This window comes from Rattus norvegicus, chromosome 8 (assembly GCF_021556685.1).
Source record: "Rattus norvegicus strain SHRSP/BbbUtx chromosome 8, alternate assembly SHRSP_T2T, whole genome shotgun sequence".
Classification (NCBI taxonomy): Eukaryota; Metazoa; Chordata; class Mammalia; order Rodentia; family Muridae; genus Rattus; species Rattus norvegicus.
The window spans coordinates 81,514,234-81,539,470 of NC_141541.1; the positions used below are offsets into that span (position 1 = coordinate 81,514,234).

The window sequence follows — 25,237 nt, forward strand, 5'->3', positions numbered from 1 at the left end:
GTGGGAGGACAGGCACCTTACCAACTGAATTGCTTCCTGGGTCCTAGGTAAAACTTGAAAAAAATTGAAATAAGGGGTTGGGGATTTAGCTCAGTGGTAGAGTGCTCTCCTAGCAAGCGCAAGGCCCTGGGTTCGGTCCTCAGCTGGGAGAGCGGGGGTCGGTGGTGGGGAGAGGCAAAATAACAAAAAAATTGCAATAAAAGGAATATGGAAATTAAAAATATCTATCCACATTTGTGGGCAGGGTTTGGTTTTTTTTTTTTGTTTTTTTTGTTTTTTTTTTTATTTCTTGTGTTAGTTTTCGTTCCATGTCCTACTTAAACAGGAAGAGCTCAGCAGTGGGGCAGCCTCTGGAAAGAGCCTGAGAGGGCCCAAGGTAGCCAAGCAGTCTGTTGATTGGTTGTTCTGGGCTTCGCTTATTAGAGACTAGGCTAACCCTTCATTATCCCTCCCTGCTCTGCATGAGACCATAAAGTAGACTGTGGGGGTTTTCTTTGTTTTCTTTCTTTGTTTGGGGAAAGCCACTCATCTCTGTGTCCCACGCTTGAAAACAAGAGACCCACAACTGCCAGGAATCACTGGGATGCTTTTCTTTTCCACATCACTGAAAATTGTTGCAACGGATCACACTAGCAATTTGCAACGAGGGTCATCAACTCCACCCCCACCAGGGGTTTCACTGTGTGCCTGTCTGCCGCCTGCCTGCCTGCCTGTCTGTCTGTCTAAGACAGGGTCTTTTATTCTCCCAAGCTGGTCTCATACACACTTGGAGTAGGTGTGGCCTTATTGGAGGAAGTGTGTCACTGGAGGTGGCCTTTCAGGTTTCAAAAATCCATGCAATGTCCATGCCTGCTCCCCCCGACCTGTGGATCTCACAGCCACTGCTCCAGCACCACGTGTGAGGCCATGCTCTCCACCCTGGTGATAATAGACTAAACCTCTGAAACAGTAAGCCAGCCCCCAATTAAGTGATTTCCTTTCTATGAGTTGCCGTGGTGACAGTATCTCCTCACAGCAACAGAACACTGACAAAGACAACGCCTATACAGTTTTTGTTTGTTTTGATTTTTTGAGACAGGGTTTCTCTGTGTAATAGCTTTGGTTGTCCTGGACTCGGTTTGGAGACCCTCTGGTACTGAACTCACAGAGATCCACCTGCCTCTGCCTCCCAAGTGCTGGGATTAAAGGCATGCACCGCCACTCTGGGTTGCCTATACATGTTTTTAATTTTTACAAGGGTTGCTGCTGTGCAGTGGGGTGTGAAAGCCCTGCCCTCAAGGACTAGTGGGGTCCTTGTTGAGAACCAGGTTGATTTCATGAGAGGAGTAGGCCTTGTGGCCAAGCAGGAGGCTGGCCTGAAAGGTCTATTTGTGTGACCCTAAAAGGAGATATAACAGGGACCTGGGCAGAGAAAGTCTGTGGACACCTCAAGTCTTCAGTCTGCCCTCGTCTGTGCTCCTGAATTCCCAGCAGACACCTATAGCTTTGTGCCATGGAGCTTAGAATATAGTGAGACTGGGCAGTGTCTGCATTGATTCTGCTTGACTGGGAGTTTTTCTGCATTTGAGAGTCAGTCATGGAAGCCCTCTCCTAACTCTTCAGCCCATTCTGCTGCCCAGATGAGGAAACCTCATTGGTTACACTGACAGAATTGTGTAACTTTAGATCTAGTTGGAAGAGGCCTTGAAAATCATTAGGCTCAGCCTGGTTTCCCCTTAGTCTCCTAGGTCTGAAGCTAGGAACCATACTGCTGGGTGATTGACAGCAGGGAGGATTCCTGGAAGAACCTTTTAAATATGTCTAGGCAGTCCAAAAACTGTGATGTTTGAGTGCTCAAAGGAAGTGGCATTCATTCATTCATTCATTCATTCATTCTTTCATGTACTTATTTACAGATAGACTATTGGGTATCCCTTGAGCTTCCAGTTCTCCTGCCTTTACTTCCGGGTATGCTAGAAATTGAACTTGGGGCTGCATGCAAGCTGGGCCAGAACTCTACCACCTAAGCTGCCTCCCAACCCCGAGAGGGACTTTCAGATTGGATTTTACCAACTGCTGAGGCATCTTCCTTGAAACTGTCTGAAATGACCAAGTATCTTACGGTCTTGACGTACGGTAAAGCTGCCCAGAGGCGTCTGCCACGATGGCTCTATTTGTCCTTCATGGTGAATTTTCTGTCAGCCCACAGACAGCTTGTGCTAGAGTTGTCTCTCTGCCCACTTCGTGCTGTCCCTGAGTTACTATCTCTATGGTATCTATTGCTATTTGAGATTATTTTATGTTTATCTCGCTTGTGGCCTGTCTCTTCCAGCTAGCGTGCTCTCTGTGTGAGCCGCTGTGGCTGACTGCCTAGAAATCACCTAGCACAGTGGTTCTCAGCCTTCCTAATCCTGTGACCCTTTCATAGGGTTCCTCATATGGTGACCCCCCAATCATACAATTATTTTGTTGCCACTTCATAACTGTAATATTGCTACTTGTGAATCGTAATGTAAATATCTGACATGCAGGAGATCTGATATGCAACTCCCTCCAAAGGGGTCACCACCCACAAGTTGAGAGCCACGGACCTAGAAAGTGGCGAGTGCTGTTAAAGTTAACAGGTGAATGAGGCAGTTGGAGAAATCTGCTTCCTTTTCCCTCTTTTACATCGTACATTATTGGATGCTTATGTGTGACCGCCTGCATGTATGACTGTGTACCATGTGTGTGCCTTCAGAGGCCAGAGACGGTTTCAGATCTCTTGGATCTGGTACTAAAGGTAGTTGTAAGCTCACGTGTGGGTGCTGAGAATCAAACCTAGGTCCTTTGCAAGGACACCACGCACTCTAACTGTGGAGAGATCTCTTTAGCCCCTGAACTTTATCTTAAATAACTCAATCCAGAGTTTATTAGTACATAGAGAATATTCTTTTTCTTTTCAGATTCATTTTATTATTCTATGTGTATGAACATCTAGCCTGTGCCCATGGGAGTCTGAGGAGGGCACTGGATCCTGAAGCTGAAGTGACAGATGGTTGGGAGCCACCATGTGGCTGCAGGGAATCGAACCCAGGCAATCAGTGTTCCTACCCACTGAGCCATCACTCCACCTACCTCCTCAAATAGCTCAGGCATTCTCTTAGACAACAACAAAATTTACCTGCACCGGCCCAGAGAACAGACACAGAGAGAGGGTTTCTGTGAACACTAGCTGTGTGAGGACAAAGCAGCAGAACCACCCAGGGCTTTATGCTGCCAGGACCCAGAGCGCGGGTCACAGCGAGTCACGTGACAGGTTCGTTTACGCCTCTTTAAAGCCTCTTTAAAAGGCAGCACTTAATGTGTCTCCTTCGGCGATTGTAATCTATTAGGTTTGAGGTTAGTCCTTGGGTATCAGCGTTTTTATTTGTTTGCTTGTTTAATGTGTTTTTGCATTTGGCCTGCACGTATGCATGTGTGCGATATATGTCCAGTGCCGGAGGAGGCCAGAAGAGAACATCGGATGCCCGAGGACTGAGTTACAGAGGGTGTGTGTGAGCCCAATCTCGGCTTCTGCAGTAGGTGGCTCTTTGGCATGGAAACCTTGGCCTAAAGCAAGCCGTCGGGTTTGGGTGCTGGGAATCAAGCTCAGGTTCTCTGAAAAACATCAACTGTTCTCAATCACTGAACTGTCTCTTCAGCTCAAAGCAATCGGCTTTTGTTTAAAAAAAGACTTCCCTGCCAGGTCTGGGACACAGTGATGCTCTCCACCCTGAGGTTCTAACCTAAGGCTTGGAAAATGTGAGCCAGGGACACGGAACCCCATCTCTCAGCATCATTCGGAAAACAGTAAGGAAAGGTTTTCAGGGCAGAGGCAGCACACAGAGCCTCGAAAATTGTTGGCTCGTTACTTTACGCTCTGTTTACTTGTAACCAGCCAGGCTGGTGTCAAACAGGAAACCCTGAGGCACAGTTTTCCTTTCCGGTATGTGGTGTCCTGTGAATTAGTGTTAGATGTGGGGCTGCAAAGTAAAGCCCTTCATAAGTGCAGCTGAGCCCAGCAAAGTGAACACCACCTGGGAATGTGCCACGGAGGCAAATTCACAGCCCCGCCTCAGAGCCGCTGCTGGATCTGAAGCTTGGCTAGCTCAGAGCTTGTGTGTTAAAACTACCGGGGTAATCCGAGTGCCCGCAAAGCTGAAAGAACACGGTCTATGGGTCATAGCCCAATCTTTCCTTAACACTGCTGTCCTTGGCTTTTGCAGTCGGTGACTCACTAAGGTGAGAGCTGTAACTCAGTAAGCACACCATCTGGTCTGCTTGGGAACACCTATTCAAAACCCGGGCTGTCCTTAGGATCTTTTCTTAGGAAGATCACACAAGGTGGAGAGCAGACAAAGTCCTGCCCAGCACCTGCCGTGGGTGAGGCACTGGGCTTGGAGCGCTCACTTGGTATTTTGCACGGGGATCCTGCCAAGGAGATACTATGGTCTGTTTTACGGATTGGCACCTGGGGCTGGTGGAGGTTGAACACGGCCTTCACCTCCAGACTTCTCATCTAGTCATTCATGGCTCTGCACATTGTCTTCCTAGTACAGTGGTTCTCAAACCTTATGCAGCACCAGGGAGCCCCTGGAAAACCAGTAATAAATGCAGATTTTCTAGGTCTCCCTGGAATCCTGATTTAGAGGCCCAGGTAGGGCACAGAGCTTGGGAGTTTCCTTAAAGACCCCGAAGAGTCTTCCCATGGGCATCTGAACCCCATGTGGGACCGTCTCCTGCCCTCGCTGGTTGGCACAGACTTCTTGAAGCATTGGCTTCTCGAGGTTTTGCTGTGCTGTTTTGTGCTCACAGGTCTTGGGTGCTGACTGGGAAACTAGCAGGAGAATATGAGAACAAACCGAGGGGGCTTTTGTGGCTGAGAGAAGTCTCCGTCCAATGTCTGGCTGCTTCTGCATCCTGGCTGCCTCTTGTGGAAGGCCAGGCCATGTGTTGGTTTTGAGTAACTTGTGATCTTTTCTGTTATTTACCCCCTCCCGCCCCAACTTTTGTAACTTCCTATGGCGACTTTGTCCGTGTGTTTGCGGGGAGCTCGCTTCCTGCGAGCTGCAGTTGACATCTGTGGAATAGTGAATTGCTTCAGCTTTGAGGTCAGAAATGGGGTTTTGTGTGCTCAGAGTTAGGAGCCTTTGTTTTTCAGGTGGGAGTGACAAGAGAGTCATTTGACAGCCCAGTGGGACACAAAATGACTTGGCACTGCTGTGAAGGAGGAAAGTTAAGACTCAAATTGAAAATCAGCTTCAGGCGTGATGCCAGGTGTCCTGTGTGAGTTCATGCTAACTAATGTCTACCTATTGGAAAGTTTAGAAACTGTCATTACAATAAATCCCCCAAGGAAGTGCTGAGAACGTGTCTAATCCATCAAGTGCACACTGCCCAAGCATAAAGGCCTGGGTTCAGTTCCCAGAGCTGGGCGTGTGTTGTACACCTTTAATTCTAGCACTCGGGAGGCAGAAGCAGGTGGATCTTCATGAGATCTAGGCCAGCCTGGTCTACAGAGTGAGTTCCAGGACAGCCAGGGCACAGGGAAACCATGTCTCAAACAAAACAAAACAAAACACCAAAACAAAACAAAACAAAACAAAAATGGTATGCTTATAATCGCAGCACTGGGGAAACAGAGACAGGGGTTTGTTGGCCAAGCAGCCCACTCAGACCTTCAGGTGACAAGTCGGTGAGACACTGTCTCATCTAAAAGCAAAGAAGAAACAAGGGGCTGGTGAGATGGCTCAGTGGGTCAAGTTGCTTGCTGCCAAACCTGACCACCTGAGTTTGATCCCTGGGTCTGACTCCGGGGAAGAAGAGAACCAAGTCTCTAAAGCTGTCCTTTTTTTTTTTTTTTTTTTTTTTTTTCACAAGGAGGCCCCAATGTAGGCAACCACACAGACAACCTTCACACAAAACAGACAAATGAAAATGTAGTAAGCCGTAAAACACACACACACACACACACACACTCATACACAAACATACACTCACACACAAACATACACTCACACACAAACATACACTACTCTAAAACTCTCAACAGTGGGGAAAAAGGAAACTTGCATGAAAACACAGCAAACTCCAGCCTTTGTAGAGAAGAGTGGTTAATGTTACTGAACTGTTAAACTTTTTTTTTAGATTTATTTATTTTTATGTGTATGATTGTGAGCCTGAATATCTGTCTGTCTGTCTGCCATGTGTGTGCACAGCCTTTCGAGGCCAGAAAAGGGTGTTGGATCCCCTGGAATTGTGAGTCACCATGTCAATGTTGGGAACCCAGGTCCTCTGCAAGGGCAGCCAGTGCTCTTCACCGCCGAGCCATCTCTCCAGCCCTTTAAGTATGCCTTAATCTTGACACTGATTGTGTAGGACAGAGACAGAGAAAGTTTCTTAGGAAGCCAGCATTGGCAGGGTGTGGTGGCGCAGGCCTTTGATCCCACTGCTTGGGAGGCTGAGGCAGGCAGATCTCTGTGAATTTGAGGTTAGCCTGGTCTACATAGTTGAGTTCCAGGCCAGTCAGGGCTGTATAGTGAGATCCTAACTCAGAAAAAAAAAAAATACAAAGCCAAAAAGAAAAAAAAAAGGAACCTAGCATCTGACTGCCAGGGAGGCACCAGTGCACAGAGCAGGTTGCCTGTTTCTTACTAAGAATGCTTCCCCATGGGCTGGAGAGATGGCTCAGTGGTTAAGAGCACTGACTGCTCTTCCAGAGGTCCTGAGTTCAAATCCCAGCAACCACATGGTGGCTCACAATCATCCGTAATGGGATCTGATGTCCCCTTCTGGTGTGTCTGAAGACAGCTACAGTGTACTCATATACAAAATAAATAAATAAATCTTTAAAAAAAAAAAAAAGAATGCTTCCCCACCCTACATTGAGCTACTTGTCCTGCGTGCAGCCGGAGCCACTGCTAGTATGCGTGTGAGGAATGATGGAAACACTGTATCATCTAGGCTTCAGCCCTCTTTCAAAATAGTAGCTGCCTTTGGTTTTACAAGGGTTGGCTTTTCAGAACCCTGGGCTTTTCATGGACTTCAATCTGATCGTCTTTGCAAACTGGGAGTCGGTTGCTATGTCAGCTGCCTTCTAACCCACAGGTGACAGCGAGGAAGTGAGCCCACAGGGTTCTGTTCATCACACAGATGACTGCTATAAGGAAACTTGCCAATCTGATGCAGTCAGGACTTCTGAGACATGTCTCGGTGCCCTCTTCCCTCTGTGCCACACGCTGCTCAATAAGCTGGGCTGTCTGGTGACCTGGTGTCCAATCGCTGAGCAACAGCATGCTTGGAAGATAGCAGAGCTTGTTCTAGAAGGGCACAATGACTGTGTTGAGGGACAGGTGGCTGATTGACAGCATGGGTGGGGAGGGGAAAATGAAATGTAAACCAATAAAAGACATGAAAAGCAATAGTCTCCCGGAGTCATTTGTTACAGAAGCAAATTAGCTTTTGTGACAATGGCTATTACTAATCATATACCTCACCCTAAACAGATTATTTACAAAGATTTATTTTATATATAAATATATCATAGCTGTCTTCAGACATACCAGAAGAGGGCATCAGATCTCATTACAGATGGTTGTGAGCCACCATGTATGTGGTGCTGGGATTTGAACTCAGGACCTCGGGCTGGAGAGATGGCTCAGCGGTTAAGAGCACTGACTGCTCTTCCAGAGATCCTGAGTTCAATTCCCAGCAACCACATGGTGGCTCACAACCATCTGAACTCAGGACCTCTGGAAGAGCAGTCAGTGCTCTTAACTGCTGAGCTATTTCTCCAGCCCAAAGCAGATTTTTTTTTTCTTTTTTTTTTTTTCGGAGCTGGGGACCGAACCCAGGGCCTTGCGCTTGCTAGGCAAGCGCTCTACCACTGAGCTAAATCCCCAACCCAGCAGATTTTTTTTTTAAAAAAAGTTTTTAAAACTTTTTTTTTTTATGTGAGTGAGTGTTCCTGCATGCACACATGTGTACTGGCTCTTTTGTGCCACTCCACATGTATGAAGGAATTGATTTTCTTCTTCCTCCATGGGATTCCCAGGGATCAAACTCAGGTCTTTAGCTATGTCACCTGTCCCCAGCGGGCCATGTCACACTGTTCCCACAAACGGCTTTCAGCACTTCATAGGCATTGCATAATCCAGTCTGTATAACGCAATCCTATCAGCTTTCCTGTTTTACGGATGGGACAGCGAGACAGAAAGGTTGGATACTTTTCTCAAAGTGGTGAGCTTCTACATCAAAGCCAGTCAGTCTTCCATCAGGGTAGGTACTCAATCCTGGAGATACAGTGTGGCCAGTTTGGAATGTCTTATATGATGTCCCAAATCATTCAAGGAAAACAAACACATTTTGTTTTGCGTTAATTAATTTTAAAGTCAAGATTATATACAAATATTGTTCTACAAGGCTTATATTTGAAAACAAACCAGCAGGCTCTCCACTTCCAGATGTTTCCAGCTCACTTGTTACCCAGTCTGCTGGCTTTGCCGATCCTCACATATGCAGACTCTAAATGACACACATTTCCCCTCATGCCTAGGTGTTGTCTCTTGGCACTCTCTGGAGGAATAAGAATGGTTAGTTCTTTTTCCCAGACACCTCTCTCACACATAGACAACTTCTGTCCCTTCCCTCTCCATGGACAAGTTACATTAGAAGTTTTCGTTTAGTTTTATATTGAGACAGGGTTTCTCAATGTGTAGCCTGAGCTGGTCTAGGATTTGTTATGTAGCACAGGCTGGCCTAGCAGTCCTAAGTCCTCCTGCAACTAAAGACTTAAGCTCTTAAGCTACCTGTCTTTTTCCTTTTTTTTTTTCCCTTTTCTGGTTTCTTCTAGGATTTTTACAATTTTAAGTCTCTCTTTTATTCCAGAGTCAGCCAAGTTTGGGATGACAGACTTTCCACATTAGACCCATAACATTGAGAAGCTATTAACCCCCCACTTTAACCCCCACCTTAACCCTCCCACCCCTCCCCACCCCACCCCCTCCCTGTACTGGTGAATGCTGCTGTGACTTATGGAAGCCTGGATGGCCCGTGTTATGCCCAGGTTGAGTTTGTTTCATCACCTCTATCTGAGCTCCTTACAGCTATTTAGAGCCTGTAGGTGGGGGGCGGGGTCCAAAGTGCTAAGCCAAAACCGAGAGCTTCAAACAGCTCCCAGTTAAGGATGCTGTGCTGTATATTTCGGGGGCCACGGAGGTATGAATGTGGTTCTATGTAGGAGAGATCATTGGCAGACATGGGATCACGGTGATGATGTTTGAAGATCAGTCTTTACCGTCTGATTTATTTTGAGTTCTTATTTGGATGTTGTGGACCAGGTAAATCAGGCTGTTATCTGAGTAAAGTAAGAGCTGTTGGGAGGGAATAAAAAGACTTTAGTCTATGTTAAGTTGATGCTTCTGTAATTTAACTCTTGTGCCTGCGTATAGCCAATCTTCTCCACACTGTCGAGGAGTCTCTAATCCATTTGCTCTGCTTGGCTCTTTCAGTGGAAATTAAGCAACCATAGTGTGAGTTTGTTTCTGAGTTCTCTCCTCTACTCCTCTAATCTGTGTGTTTGTCATGGCAGTGCCGTTCTGTTTTAACTACTGTAGTTTTGTAATACTTTTAGGTTTTCTTTGTTTTTGTTTTGTTTTGTTTTTGAGATAGGGTTTCTCTGTGTAGTGCCAGCTGACTTGGAACTCAATTTGTAGACCAGGCCAGGCTTGAAGTCACAGAGATCCTGCCTCTGCCTCCTGGTGTTGGGATCAAAGGCATGCATCACCATGCTTAGCCTTAGTTTTGTAATAATTTGAAACCAGGAAGTGCAATGCCACCTTCCTTTTTTGTTTGTTGGGTTTTGTTTTGTTGTGTTGTATTTTTTGTTTGTTTGAGATCAGGCCAGGCTGAGACTTGGGATAGTCCTCTCACCTCAGGCTGTGAGTACTCCGATTATAAATGTGCATAGCCATGGCCAGGTTCCATCTTCCTAGTCAATTGCTGCCATAGGAGTGTGTGTATGTGTGTGCATGAGCATGTGTGTTTACATGTGTGTGTGTGTGTATGGGTGTGTATATATGAGTGTGTGTGTATATATATGTGTGCGTGTGTGTATGATGAGCATATATATAATCTTTAGAGTTCTCTGTACATAGGCTTATATTGCCACCAAAGACAGATTATTTACTTATAATCTGGAAAGTGCTGGGTCTTGAATTCAGGGCGAGCACTCTGCTGCGAGCTTTATCCTCAGCTCCTCCTTTCCTATTGGGATGCTCTAGCTTCTCTCCCTTGCCTGGTTGATCCAGCCATGACCTAGAGACACGCTGAAGGGCAGCGGTGAGTGTGGGCATCTGTCTTGGCCTTGGCTGTGAAGAAGGTTTTCTGCGGCTCAACCCTAAGATGATGTGGCTTTGTGTCTCATGTGTCGTGGCTGTGGTGAGGGGGATCCCCCTATAACTAATTTCTTGACAGTGTTTGTCATGAAAAGGTTGATCTTTGTCAAACATCTTATGATCGTATTGTCTTTGTCCTTCATTTTTAGATGTGTGTGTCTCACATTTATTTATTTGGGGTTGGAGAGATGGCTCAGTAGTTGAGAGCACTTGCTGTTCTTGTAGAGAACCTGGGTTCACTTCACATTGGGACACTCAAAACCACCTGTAATTCTAGGAGATCTGAAACCCTCCTCTTATCTCCTCAGGCACCTGCACACACATGATGCACACAATGACAACACACACACACACACACACACACACACACACACACACACACAACTAAATAAAAATTTTAAAGAATTTGTTTTTGTTTTTTGTGTAAGAGCACATACTGCTCTTGCAGAGGACCTGGATTCAGTTCCCAGGACCCACCCAGCAGCTCACATCCTCTGCAAGAGCCCTGTAGGCTCTTAACTGCCCTAACTGCAGAGTCTTCTCCCACTCCCCTCAGGTTTTATGGAGGAAGAGCTTGTGGAAAGAACAATTTGAGTTCCATGAAGGGCCTGGATCAGAGGTGTGGACACGTTTGCAGCCAGAATAACAAATAAGCATTTAGTCACGGCCATCCAGACCAGAAATAAAACTTTAAAACAGACGAGGGTGAAAGCAGGAAAGATATGGCCAATTGGAAATCAGAGAGGAGTAGAGGGAGGGGCCACTGAGGACCCTTAATTACTGAAGATTGAGGAGAGGCAGGTCTGCAGCAGGAAGGAGAGCAAGGTAGGCACTCTGAGGGCAGGTGGAACTCGGGCTGACTCTGAGGTGCTAGTGGGTGTCAGAATAGACTCCTCTGGAGAATGTTTTGTCAGTGGAGCTGAAGGCCTGGAGCAGGTGGAGGCAGTGATTTGTCTCTGGCTGGCCACTTGTGCCTGCTCTTCTGTCTGTTTGAACCAAGCGTTGCATTTGTAAAGAAACGGCAGTTACGAAAGCAAATGTGCTTTCTTGGTGGGTGGAGGAAAGTAAGAATGTAGCACTGCCCCCAAATCCCAGGCACAGTTAAGTCTGCTCTATGTGAGAGCCTTTGGTTTGGATCTAAGAAGCCTGACCCGGGGAAATCACTTGACTGCTTGGCCCAGCCGCATGACAAGCAGCTGAGACTCATTAGCCAGACTGTGGGTTTCCGTGGACAGGCCTGTAGGATAGACAGCTTTCAAAGGAGTCTTTAGAGAAACTTTCCTAAGCAGGCTGTTTGGCCTTTACCGGTTCTCTTTGTTGTAATGCGAGATTCAGTGTGACCTTGGAGACCGAGAGATGTGATTCTGAGTTGTCAGTTGGTGTGTTGGCGACTCCAGACCAAAGGTTTAAAAACACAACTGGGCTCCCTCCTAACTCAGGTATGGTTTGCATCTGGTCTTATTTTTTCTCATGTTTCCGAGATCTGCCATGCCAACTTCCAGGCACTGAAATGGTTAATTTTGTTAGGTTTGAAAGGACAGGCTTCTATTTCAGAGCTTGGAGGGGGGGGAAGTCTGAGCCTAATGTAAATGTTGGCACTTTGGGGCTGTTTGATGTAGGTGGCCCTCCAACTTGTGAACGTATTGTCACCCATGATCAGGGTGGGATGGGGCCTCCTGAGAGTGTCGAGGGAGACTCCATTTCTGACCTTTGCTCATGAGTCCTCACGTTGTCTTCCCTCTATGCATGCTGGGGACCCAATTTCCTCTGTGTTCCAATGCTTGTGCTCCCGGAGGCCAGAGGTCAACCGCAGATATCTTCCTCTATGGCTTTCACTTTGTTTTGAGACAAGGTCTCTCATGGAGCCTGAAGCTCATAAGTTAGTTAAAGCTGGCTGACCAGCACACCAGGATCCTCTCTCTGCCTCCCCAGGGCTGGATTACAGCTGTCTGCTCCCGTGCCCTCATGTTACATGACTTCTGGGGCTAGCACTCAGGCCTCCAAGTCTGAGGAGGCAAGCCATCTCACCAATTAGATTTTCTTTTCTTTCTTTTTGGTTTGTCCAGACAGGATCTCTCTATGTAGCCCTGGCTGTCCTGGAACTGGCTTTGTAGATCAGGCTGGCCTCAAACTCGGACTCAGACTCACCCTACTGATCTCTTTAACATCTGTCTACCTCCATTAGAGGTCCTAGTGATGAAAAGAGGTTATATCCTGAGACACTGCAAGTTAGTACTTTCCTGTGACAATTTGGGGGAAAGATAATTCAACTTGAAACATGTGTTTGAGAAGTTTCAATAATAGCACAAGTTAAAGATCCGCCTTTCCCAGGCTGGAGAGCTGGAGAGGTGGTCAGTGGTTAAGAGCATTGGCTGATTCTATAGAGGATCCTTACATCTGAGCCACACGTTGCAGGCAGAGTGAGCCACAGACTAGGCTTGGAGTAGGCGTTTGAAACCTCACTTCTGTGACACACCTCCTCCAACAAGGCCTTACCTCCTAATCCTTCCTAAACAGTCCAGCAGCTGGGAACCAGATTTTCAAATTTGAGTCTATGGGGGACGTTCTTGTTCAAAGTATTAGTACTCACCTGTGATATACCACAATCAAAACATAATTCAAAAATCATCTGAAATTCCTCCAAGTTTGGTGTCATGCAGGCGACATTTGCTGATTACCAGGCGGTAGGTAGAGTTAGGAACCAAAAGCAACAACAAGAGTGTACACTGCAGTCTAACAGGCTGATGGAAATGAGCGGGTGGTGGTGCCTCGCTCCTCCTTGGCTCTGCATAAGTGAACGCCAGGCACGCCCGGTCTATAAACAGGTGCTGATAGACAGGCAAACAGTCAATTCCAAGAACCCGCAACTACATAGGAAAAGTAGACAGAGGGGAGAGAGTCTGCCTAGATACTGTGAGGAGTGTATTTGATTAGGCCCTGTCCTCTTGGTAAGTTTATTTTCATTCTTTTGAACTCATCTATTAAAGTCTATGATGTTTGGGGGGTAATTAAATATGTATTGTAGAGAAAACAGAGAGTCTAGAAGACTTGGTGCTGGCTAATGACAGAGGCTTGGGGTTCTAAGTCCCACCCATGAGTCTCACCCATGCTACTAATGAAAAGTCATGGTTGTTGTTGTTGTTGTTTTATTTTTTGAGACAGAGTTTCTTAGTGTAGCCCTGGAACTTGTCCCGTAGACTACCAGTTTGGCTTGGAATCTCCTGAGAGCTGGGATTAAAGATGTGCTCTACCATGCCCACCTTATCAAAGCTGTTTTCTTTTTCTTTTCTTTTCTTTTCTTTTCTTTTTTTTTTTTTGGTTCTTTTTTTCGGAGCTGGGGACCGAACCCAGGGCCTTGCGCTTCCTAGGTAAGCGCTCTACCACTGAGCTAAATCCGCAGCCCCCAAAGCTGTTTTCTTAAATTTTAGATTTATGTTATGTTTATGAATGTTTTGTCTGCAGCCATTAGAAGTCAGAAGAGGGTGTCAGATCCCCTGAAACTGGAATTATAGATTGTTGTGAGCCACCATATGAACGCTGGGAATCAACCCTGGGTCCTCTGCAAGAGCACAAATGCTCTAAGCCCCTGAACCACCTCTTCAGGTCCAGAGCTGTTTTCAAAATGTTATTCTAAAATGTTTTCTTTTCAGATAATGATTGAGAATCCAATTTTTTTTTAAAGAATTCTATTTTAGTGGCGTTTAAACACTAGAGAACAGATTGATTTTCTGAGCCTATCACATTTTTTTATTCCTTATCTTTTATAAGAACTGGGTTGGTGAGTGGTGGAGATCTTTACAGCCATTGTGGGGTAAGTTTATGATAGGTGCACCTACTGCCTTCTCTGTTATGTCATGGTGAACCCCAAACCAGCACAATGTTGAGAAGCTTGAGTCTCTGAGGTGCTCCCCTTCATCCATAGTGAGGGGAAAACGATCTCTTAATGGAAAAGAAGGATTTCCTAGAGACCCAGCCTTGTGGGAACTTACTGAGAAGGGTTGAGCATGTAAAGTTTGCCCAGCAGCTCACTGTGTTTTCAGAAAGCACATGTTGGCGTAACTCCTAGGTCAGCTTTTGGGAAGAAAATCTGGGGAATGTGGGACAAGAGAGCCAAAAGATGAAGAAGACAGCGGATGAACTCATGGAGAGGGAGCTCAGGTTTGCTGTCAGAGAGCAATGTGAGTGTGTGTGGCAATGCAGGCAGGTGTGTGACAAGTGAAAGCCATCTGGAAATGTTGATTGCTGGGGGTGGGGTGTGTGTGTGTGGGGGCCTGAAGAGCCTGTTTCCATGGATGCAGACCAGCTCTGTTTCGGGAGGTTGGTTAGGATGTGAGGGAGGGAAGCTGTATATGGTCCACCAGAGCCTCCTTTGTGAGCAGCTTTTCCTTAGGGGTGGGGTGTTAGGGTAGGAGTGCAGGATTCAGCACAGAGAACTCAAAGCCTACTTTGGATCTCATGCTGAAGAAGTCAGATTTGATTACAGCGTACTGGAAACACCACTCCTTAGAAAATGGCGAAAGTAACACCCTGGTGTGTAAATGAAGGGGTGCCAAAGAGCTGGGTGTTAAATACCCAGGACCCAAGCCCTCTGTAGATGAGAAATGCACAACACTCATTTTCTCAAAAAGTTAACTCTTAAATGAGGCCCTTTTCTCAGTTATACTGACAACTCAGGGTTCTTTGTATGACTGCTTTCATTACTCAGGCATTTTTTTTAGAACAAGAGAAGCAGCGTTGCCCCTTCACAGAGTTGAGGGCTTGCTTCTTGATCTGGTGCACGTCCCTAGCAGACCGCCGCCATCGTTTCGCTGCGGCTGCGTGGAGCAGCGCTTCATCCCCCAGCCCCTGTTCCAAGAGGAATCCGCTCAGAATCCCCATCTGGGTTTCAGAAAAGCCTTTGTGTTGTAGAGTGTTGAGAGATTCTCTTTTCAACTCCAGGTCCATCTGTGCCCTCTGCTTTGGGTGTTGCCTCTTAACAGTTCTGCCTTGAGCAGCAGGCTCAGGGTGGGGTCATTGGTGGTCATTAGCTTAACTAATCACCCCCACATTCGGTAGCCTCAGAGCCCATGGATAGCAGACGGACTTGCAGGTAGCCTGTATTCCAGGTGACTTAGGTTGCTCCTGTATTTCCAGGCTTGGAGAATGTTTTCTGTCCTATCTTTGAGAAATGTCGTTCAAGGGCCGTCCTTTAGCTTGTGGGGAAAAGCACCAGGCTTACAGCCGTAACATGGGCTTCAAGCCCCGACTTGCCTGAAGTGATGAGCAGCTCTAACTTAGTTCATCCACCACACCCAGACTTTTTGCTGCTCCCTTTACCCAGGAGGGTGTGGTGTCTGTCACCGTGTAGAGGATCCTGGCTCTGGGCCCTGTTCTTCACTGTCTCCGTAGTCACCAGAGAAAGCAGCCACCCACTGGGAGTAGACTTTGCACTTCTTCATTTTTTTTTTTTTTATCAAATTCTTGGAGACAGCCCAGCTTCAAGGTTCATAAGGAGGCATGCTCCGTCGTGGGCTGGTGTTTCATGACAGTGACATATGGCTGTGTGCACTGTGTTATTTAAGGTATTACTCAGGAAGTCAATCAGCCACACCTCTACTCTACACATGGAAAGTTGTATCCTCCTCCCATTAGACAGTATAAAGCAAGAGGTACTTGTCACAAACCATAAGTACTACACTCACTCCCGATTTTGGTAAATTTCCCAAATCCCAATATATATGCATATTCTGATCCTCAAAGAGGCTTTGGCAATAAGTGATAGATATTGCCCCTTGAGGACAGTCCACACTGAGATAAAAAGCTAATGAATGTCTCTGAGTCATAGACAACCATCTTCCAGATCTACTCAGGAAAGGTCTAACGGCCTCTCCTTCCCTATCTTGCTGCAGCCCATGTTACCACTTCCTAGTCCTCGGGGTCAACTGCTAAGGGATGGCTACACTTTAGAAATTCTCAGTGGAATTTGGAACTGACAGCATTTAGGTTTTCTTCAAGCTGGTTTCCCCTCACACTGACCCTGTGTGTCTCTCTGAGCATTCAGGCACAGACTGTATTAAGAGTAAGAATAGGTTCGAGGACCGAGGCTGTAGCTCGGTGGTAGAGCTTGCCTAACGCTCACAAGGCCCTAATTTGATCCTCAATACCACTAAAGAAGGAAAAGGAGGAGGGAGGCTTAAAATGAAAAACATCCGGTAGGCTGGACGTGCAAGCACTCACCTTGCATTCTAGCACTCAGAGTTTGGAGCAGGCAGGTCTCTGAGGGTGAGGCTGGAGTGGTGTATGTAGTGAGATCTGTGACAGCCAAGGCTACACAGTGAGATTTCTCCCTAAACGGCAACAACTAGACACACCCCTTATTGCTAGGACAGGCAAGATGGCTTCCTGGGCAGAGGTGCTCGCTGCTAAGCATGATGGCTTGAGTCGATTTCTGGAACCCACATGGTGGGACGAGAGAACCAACCTTTGCATATGGCCTCCACATGTGCTCTTCTGCACCCCAAAACATAAATAGAAAAAAAAAAGAACTCTCTTCACTGCTAATAAGTTGCAATGATTGAACATTGGAATCAATCACTTGACTGAAATCTTTCTGTGAGTTACCTCAGTGCGTGAGTCATGTCTCCGTACTTCCTAGGGTTCTTACGATGGCTGGCTTTACTTGTCAAGTTGACACCTGGGAAGAGTCTCAGCGAGGGATTATGTGGCCCATGAGCAAGTCTGTGCTGGGCTGTCCTGATTACCTTAACTGATAGGGCTAAGCCATTCCCTGGGTTTGAACCCTAGGCTGTACAAGGGTAGGGGAAAAGCTGACCACCAAGCATGCAAGCATGCATTTCCTCTCTGCTCTTGACATGGATGTGGTGTGACTAGCTGTTTCCAGTTCCTGCCATTGTCACTTCCTGAAATGATGGACTGCCATCTAGAATTTCAAGCTAAAATGTATACACACATACACATATGTATGTAGTAACACTTAATGAAAGAAGAGAGCAAGGTGGGACATAAGGGAGGGCTTGGAGGAAAGGGAAGGGAGAAATTCTATAATTATAATCTCAAAAGCCGAAAGGAGCAGAAGGGGTTTCAACCCTATAAGAACAGCAATACCAGCAATGCCAACCGGAGCTCCCAGGGACTAAACCACCATCCAAAGAGTACACATGGACAGACCCATGGCTCCAGCTGCATATATAGCAGAGGATGGCTTTTTTGGGCAACAAGGGGAGAAGCCCTTGGTTCTGCCATGGCTCGATTCTTCAGTGTAGGGGAATGTCGGGGTAGGGGGTAGGGAGAGGGAACACCCTTATAGAAGCAGGGGGAAGGTGATGGGATGGGGGTTTATGGACGGGAAACTGGGAAAGGGTATAACATTTGACATGTAAATATCCAATTGAAAAAACATCCAACAAAATATTTAAAATAAAAAGTAAAAATAGAAAAGGACTTGGATTCCCCTAAGTTGCTTATTGTCAGGGCGTTTATCGGGAGCAGCTCAGTGGAAATCGTGGCTGTTGCACTTGTTTTTACAGATGAAGAGATGAGGTCACTTTTAAGCCCTGGGACGGAACTGCTTTAGGCAGAAGAGGAAGAGTTAGGATTTGCACCCATGCAAACCCTACACAGGAAGGCACACTCTCTGTTGGAAATCTATAGCTCTAAGGATGATAAGTAAACTCACCTACGTCTAGTGCTGTTTGTGGCGTACGACAGCTGTCCAGCAGTGCTGCTCTTTCCTTTTCCTTTGAAACAGCCTTGCTATGCAGCCCAGCAACCTGTCCTGCACCAGCGTCTTGAACCTCAGGGTTGAGGGCAGGATCTACTAAAGCTCATCTCCTTTTGTCTGAACTGAAACGGCTCTCCTCATTTACTCTCTGGAAAACAATGTAGCTATGTTGAGAGTTTTTGTTTGTGTTTTTGTTCGTTTTGGTACTAGGAATTAAACCTAAGGCCTCGAACTTTTAGACAGGTAGGTGCTCTACCCTCACACTGTATCCTCAGGGTCCTGTTTACTGTCTAGTTCACGTGGAGGTCTCACTAAATTGCCCAGGCTGCCTATTTATCCTTCTACCTTAGCCTCTGGAGTAGCTGGGATTCCAGGCTTGCACCACCAGGCCCCCCCCCCCCTCTCTCTTAAATAAGGAAGCTCTTTGCCTCTCAGGCACTTATCTAGCGTGCGGTTCTTGTTGAGGAAATGGGTGTTCTGTGCTTTCTATTGTTAGCCTGACGAGAGTGAGGGTGGGGAGCACTTTGAGAAAATATTTGTGTAAGGAGGGCGAGGCAGAAGCCAACTGAGTGGGAATGTGTCCACTCTGAGGTGTCTGGAGCTTTGGATCCTGATGGAGGCTTTGAAACAGTGCTTCCTCCAGGAAAGGGGGACTCAGATATGTGATCCAAGGTTCCCATGCTCTCAGCACATCTTAGCTTGGTGAATTAAGTAATCTTCCTAGTGTAGATGAGGTTCTGGGCATTTCCTCACTGAATGCTGGGTACCCCACAGACAGCAGGCCTTTCCATCCTCAGGGCTGTTGTGTGAGGTGGTGTATTATCACTGTCCTTTCTTTTTTAAAAGATCTTAAATTTCTTTTTTATTTCTGTGTGTATGGGTTTGTACCTGCATGCAGTGTTTGAAGGAGCCAGTAGGGGGCATCAGATCCTAGAGCTGGATTTACAGGTGGTTGTGAGGGGCTGATGTGGGTGCTGGGAACCAAACCCAGGTCCTCTGTAAGAGCAGCAGGCGTTCTTAACCAGTAAGCCATCTCTCTAGGGTTCACATTTTCTTAACTTAAAAACAAAGCAAACCAAACAAACAAAACATGGCCAACATGGTGGTACACACCTTTAATCCCAGGAGGCAGAGGAAGGCAGATCTTTGAGTTTGAGACTAGCCTGGTCTACACAGCAAATTCTAGCATGGTAAGGGCTATACAGAGAAACCCTGTCTTGAAAAAAAACAAAACAAAACAAAACAGGCAACATCATTAATAAAAATAGTCTGGTCAGGTAATGGTGGCACAGGCTTTTAATTCCAGCACTCAGGAGGCACGTGGATCTGTGAGTTTGAGGCTGGCCTGGTCTACAGAGAGTTCTGGGACAGCCAGGGCTGCACAGAAAAACCCATCTCAAAAAAAAAAAAATAAATAAAAAATAAATAAATAAAATAAAAAGAACAAAACAAAACAAAAAACCCAAAAAACAACCCAGCAAAACTCTGATTATAAATTAAAAAATAAACTAAAGTGTAGGTACATGACTGACCAGCTTTTCACAAATTAGCATAAATAACAAATAAAACCGATTAACAGGGCCTTTGTCACTCCTATTGCAGAACTGGACCCCTTTGCTTCAGCTTGAACCCCCAACCACCCACCTACCCGCTTCCAACTGACTGGAGCGTATCTGGCACTGCTTTCAAGTCTTAGCTCCTGTTTCTGTACAGCATGAAATCAGACTCTAGCCTCACGTGGTCCTCATTTGAAGAGCCCATTAATCCAGAGTCCTACTTCTGCAAGAAGAAACACAGACAGCCACCCCGCAGTAAAGGGTCACCCTTTATATCCTGCAAACAGAACTGCGAATGTTTGTAGAGGCTCTGCCCTTATCCACAGGACCAGTCATGCCTGCAGTATGAGGTCACAGGTCTGCACTGGGGCTGTCTGGGAAGTTCGTTACAGCAGCTCTAGGGGCTGAGGATTTGGGATTTTTATTAGTCACTAAGTTGAGGTGTTAGGCAGGAGTAGATGAGGTGAGCTTGAAGAAGGAAGATCGTTGCCTGTGGTCTACTAATTCCTGCATACAGGAAGCACCTAGTGTTGAGCCTAGGGCCCGAGTAGATGGAGAGTGAGGGAACAGAGCAGCGTGGCGGGCCTTTGATGTGTGCGTGGATGGGCGGACCCCATCTTTCGTGGGCAGGAAGAGGTATCTCTGTGGGTGGGACAGAAGGTCATTGTTCTGATTATCAGAGAGTTTGTTAGCACTTGACATGCGAAGTGAGAGTATGTAGGGCTTTCCTGGAGAGGGGTGAGTGTGTGTGTGTGTGTGTGTGTGTGTGTGTGTGTGTGTGTGTGTGTGACTATGTAGCCCTGGTTGGCCTGGAATGCGACATAGACCACTATGTAGGCTGACTTGAACTCAGAAATCTGCCGGCCTCTGCCTCCCTAGCCCTGGGATCGGAAGTGTGTCCTCCCCGCCCCCACAGCTCCCCTCATACGTGGTGAGACTCACTTCTCTTTGGACTGGAATTGTGCATTGCATCTGTTGAAAAGGTAGAAGCTGATCGTGAAAGCTGAGCAAAGGAGAAAAGCATCCATGGATGGGTACTGCTGGGGACGATGACATTTTCTCCTTCATAGTGGAGTTTGTGCCAGTTGATCATGAAGAATTTTGAGCACTTCCTGTTAGAAAACCCAGGAGGAGGTGAATTTAGCTGTGGGTTACAGTTTCTACTCCACTATGGGACCCACTTCCTGAGAGAGTGTGACAGCTAGGCACTCTGACCAATTAGTAGGAAATAATAATAACAGTATACAGAAGCCATCAGACCTATTTGACCTGTGAGTTACAAGTGTCTTATTTCCTCCTCCTCCCCTCCTCCTTTCCTTCTTCTTCCTCCTCCCCTTCTCCCTCCCCCTCTTCCTCCCTTCTTCCTACCCCCCTCCTCACCGTCCTCCTCTTCCTCCCCCTCCTCCCCTTCCTTCCCTTCCTCCCCTCTCCTCTTTTGGTTTTTCAAGACAGGGTTTCTCTGTGTAGCCCTGGCTCCTTGAACTAACTCTGAAGACCAGACTGGCTTTGAGTCCAGAGATCTGGCTGTCTCTGCCTCCCAGTTGCTGAGTTTAAAAGCCTGTGCCACCAGTCTTGGTGTGTGTGTGTGTGCACGTGTGCATATGGAGATCAGAGGTTGGTGCGAGGTGTCTTTCTCCAGCCCTCTGTACCTTATCTTTTGAGACAGGGTTTCTCACTGAATCTGGAGCTCACCAGTCCATTAGACTGGCTGGCCAGATCTGTGTATCCCCACACTGTGTGATTGGGTTAGGGATGTACCTGCCTTTTCACCATGTGGGTGCCAGGGAGTCAGACCTCAGGCCCTCACACTTGCACAGGAAGTGCTTTATGGACTGAACCATTTCCCATGAATATGAAAATGAATAAAACAAATGAAATTACTTAAAGTCCAAGTGGAAAGAGGGAGAGGCCAGGATCTAGCACTGAAAAGTTGACCTGCAGCCACTGAGCTGTGGGAGTCACTACTTATATCCTGTCCCATCCGTCTCTGTTTGCACATATGCTCATTGAGCAGCATCTCAACTGAGGTTGGCCTCCGACTCAGGCTCCTCCTGTACCCCTCCAGGCCCCAGGGTCACAGGCATGTCCCACCGTGTGTTATTCTCCCCTCCTTAGGCTTCTCTCTTCTCATTTCTCTTTCCTTTCTCGTATTGGAGACAGTCTCACTATGTAGCCCTGGTTGAGGGAGAACTCACTGTATAGACCAGGTTAGCCCTAAAGTCACGAGCAATCCTCCTGCCTCTGTTTCTAGATTGCTAGGATTGCCCGTGTGCAACACACACCCATCTGCCCCTTCTTTGGTTCACCAGCTTTTGTTTTATGAGGTCTGCCATGACTGTGATTAACTGTCCGATGGACGTTCCCACTTGGCGTTTCCTTCTTTATAGTTCTACAGTTGCGTTTAGGAGATCCAGAGCTACACAGAGAAACCCCACCTCAAAAGACCACCCCGCCAAAAAAAAAAAAAAACCCCAAACAAACAAACCCCCAAGCCCTAGACTGTTATTTACGTTTCCAAGAGCATCTCTTGGGGACAGCGAACATTTCATTACCTTCACTCATGGACTCTAGAACAGGCTGTTGCACAGGAGCACTTGTGGAAAGCCAGGCTCGGTGGTGCATCCTGTCTGTGATCCAAGCACTGGGGAGGTGGAGGCAGGAAGATCAGGAGGTCTAGGCCAACCTGAAGTACCTGAGACCTCCCTCAAAAATAAACAGAAATCACCAACACAGACAGACAGATGGACAAAACCCCCAACGAAGCATGCAAACAAATTCTTATTGAATAAAATATTATTACTTTAATAATGGAAAATTCTAATATTGCCTTAATTAAAAATTTGTGTGTGTGTATGTATGTGTGTGTATGTGTGTATGTGTGTGTGTGCGTGTGCGCATGTGTGTATATGCTTACCTACAACACACACATCAGCAGACAACCTTGTGGATTTCTTTCTACCTTTACATGGGCTCCAGGAATAACTCAGGTTGTCAGCCTTGCATGGCAAATGGGTTCATCCACTGAACCATCCTACCAGCTCTAATTATAGTATTTCTGGTGGACTTTACTAACCCTGTTTCTTTGTGCCTTACAGGTAAAGCAGAGAGGCCTCCATCATGTCGGATGGAGATTATGACTACCTCATCAAGTTTTTGGCCTTGGGAGACTCTGGAGTGGGGAAGACCAGTGTACTGTACCAGTACACTGATGGGAAGTTCAACTCCAAATTCATCACCACAGTGGGCATTGATTTCAGGGAAAAGAGAGTGGTAAGTTCTGCACCCTTCATAGGAGTCTAATCTGAGTCAACAGATTAACAGGACTAAGAAGCCAAAGGTTGGGGCTGGAGAGATGGCTCCGTGGTTAAGAGCACTGACTGCTCTTCCAGAGGCCCTGAGTTCAATTCCCAGCACCACATGGTGGCTCACAACCATCTGTAATGGGATCCAGTGCCCTCTTCTGGTGTGTCTGAAGACAGCTACAGTGTACTCATATAAAAATAAATAAATTAAAAAAAAAAAAAGAGTGGTGCTCCTGGTAGGTCAAGTAAGGCTGAAGCCACAGAGCCTTCAGCACATGTATTCAGTCAGGCAAGCTCCTAAGATATTACAAGTCAGTCCCTCTAACCCACAATAGGCCCTTTCTACTACCAACCTTATTTTATCACTTTACGGTCTTTCTGTATAGCCCGGGCTAACCTTGAACTCTTGTTCCTCCTGCCTCAGACTCTGCCATTACCCAGAAACCAGAGAATCTGACAGACACTTACACTCACTAAGAAAGACTGAGTGCCCTAAGAGATGCTCATGGTCACATAACTGATAGTCATTACATAGTCAGTTTTCTGTCTCGGGGTTCAACCACACAGAGCCACCAGCATTATACTGTGTGCTGTGTAGTTAAGTCTAGGATGACAGATGTGAGTCACTGGCCCCATGTAGACTTCCTAGCTTCTGTCTGTCTGAGTCTCTGTCTCTCCCTCCCTCCCCTTCTCTTTCCTGCTCTCTGGCCAATGTGCAGACCTTCTCTTGGCATGATTCTGAACAATGAAGTTGCAGTAACGTCAACCCACAGTGATTGTGGAAGCGTTTGTAAGCCTTGGTGTCACACACTAGGGCTGACTGTGTGCATGTGATTGTTTTTGCTAGTTACCTCTCACCTGGTGACCCAGCTTCTTGTATGCACGGAGTTCTAAGGGTTGAAGTCAGGGCCTTGTGCAGGCTGGGTGTTTTGCCATGGAGGGGTAACTCCAGCTCTTCCCTTTGGTCTGAAGCAAATTTGTTGACGTGTAATTGTCAACAAGTTAAACCCATCCATTTAAAGTGTAGAATTGAGCAGATTTTTTTTTTTCTGGCATATCCTTGGCAGCCTATTCATGTGATGTCACCATCACAGCTAACTGCTTGCATACTTAATTGTTGATTTATTTAGGTTTCAGGTTAACTTATTTTTGTTTTATGTGTATAAGTATTTGCCTGCATGCACGTATGATATATATGTGTACCACATACATACGTGCTTGGAACTTACAGAGGCCAGAAGAAGGTATCACATTCTTTGGACCTGGAGTAATAAAGGGTTGTGAGCCAACATACGGGTACTGGGAACCGAACCCAGGTCCTCTACAGGAGCAGCCAATGCTCTTAACCACTGAGGCACCCTCCAGCTTGACTCGTCTAGTTTTGGAAACAAGGCCTCATCCAGCGTAGGCTACTTTGAACTGATCCCCTGACTCACCTCCCGAGCCCTGGGGTTATAAGCATGTGCCACCAACAACTGTTTAGTTTTAGAAATGTTTTTTCTTTTGAGACAAGGTCTTACCATGTAGCTCTGGCTGGCCTGGAACTTGGCTGTGTAGACCAGGGTAGTCTTGAACTTACAGAGATCTTAAGTGTTGGAACTAAAGATCTTCACTGCCATGCCCAGCATAAACATTTTTTTAAAGATTTATTTATTTAATATATATAAGTACACTATAGCTGTCCTCACACACACCAGAAGAGGGTGTCAGATCTCATTACACATGGTTGTGAGCCACCATGTGATTGCTGGGATTTGAACTCAGGACCTCTGGAAGAGCAGTCAGTGCTCTTAACTGCTGAGCCACCTCTCCAGCCCACATAAACATTTTTATCATCACAAAAAGAAATCCCAATAACACCATTGCTTATCCTTCCTCCTTCCAACTACTGTGAAATCCCTAGAGTTGCCTACCTGTATCTGTTGTATACAAGGCCTTTTGTGCCTGTCTTAGACTTAGCATGTCTGAAGGTTCATCTATATTGTAGCAAGTGTCAGGCAGAATCAATTTTAAATATTTATTTTATTTTTATCACATTTATGTGAGAATGGGGTGGTCGGGTACCTCAGAGGCCAGGAGAAGGCCTTGGATCCCCTGGAGCTGGAGCTACAGTTACAACATGAACTGCCTGTTGTGGGTGTTGGGAACTGAACTCAGGTCCTTTCCAAAAAGAGGCAGAGTGTTCTTAAGCACTGAGCCTTCTCTCTAACCCTTGCATGCATCAATTTATAGCAGAATAATATTCCACTGTGCTAATATACTGAC

General features: G+C 46.4%; 1 protein-coding gene across 12 annotated transcripts in view; it reads left to right on the forward strand.

Moving 5' to 3' along the window:
• Rab27a (RAB27A, member RAS oncogene family) overlaps positions 1–25,237 on the forward strand; it is a 59,272-nt gene that overhangs the window by 8,448 nt on the left and 25,587 nt on the right. For 6 of the 12 annotated variants that reach the window (XR_015626920.1, XR_015626922.1, XR_015626919.1 and 3 more), the window contains 1 exon segment: positions 22,766–22,940. Coding sequence is in view for 6 of the 12 variants with exons in the window: in NM_017317.2 (NP_059013.1) it covers positions 22,788–22,940 (153 nt within the window). In the remaining 6 variants the exon portion in view is untranslated. 12 annotated transcript variants of the gene reach the window in all.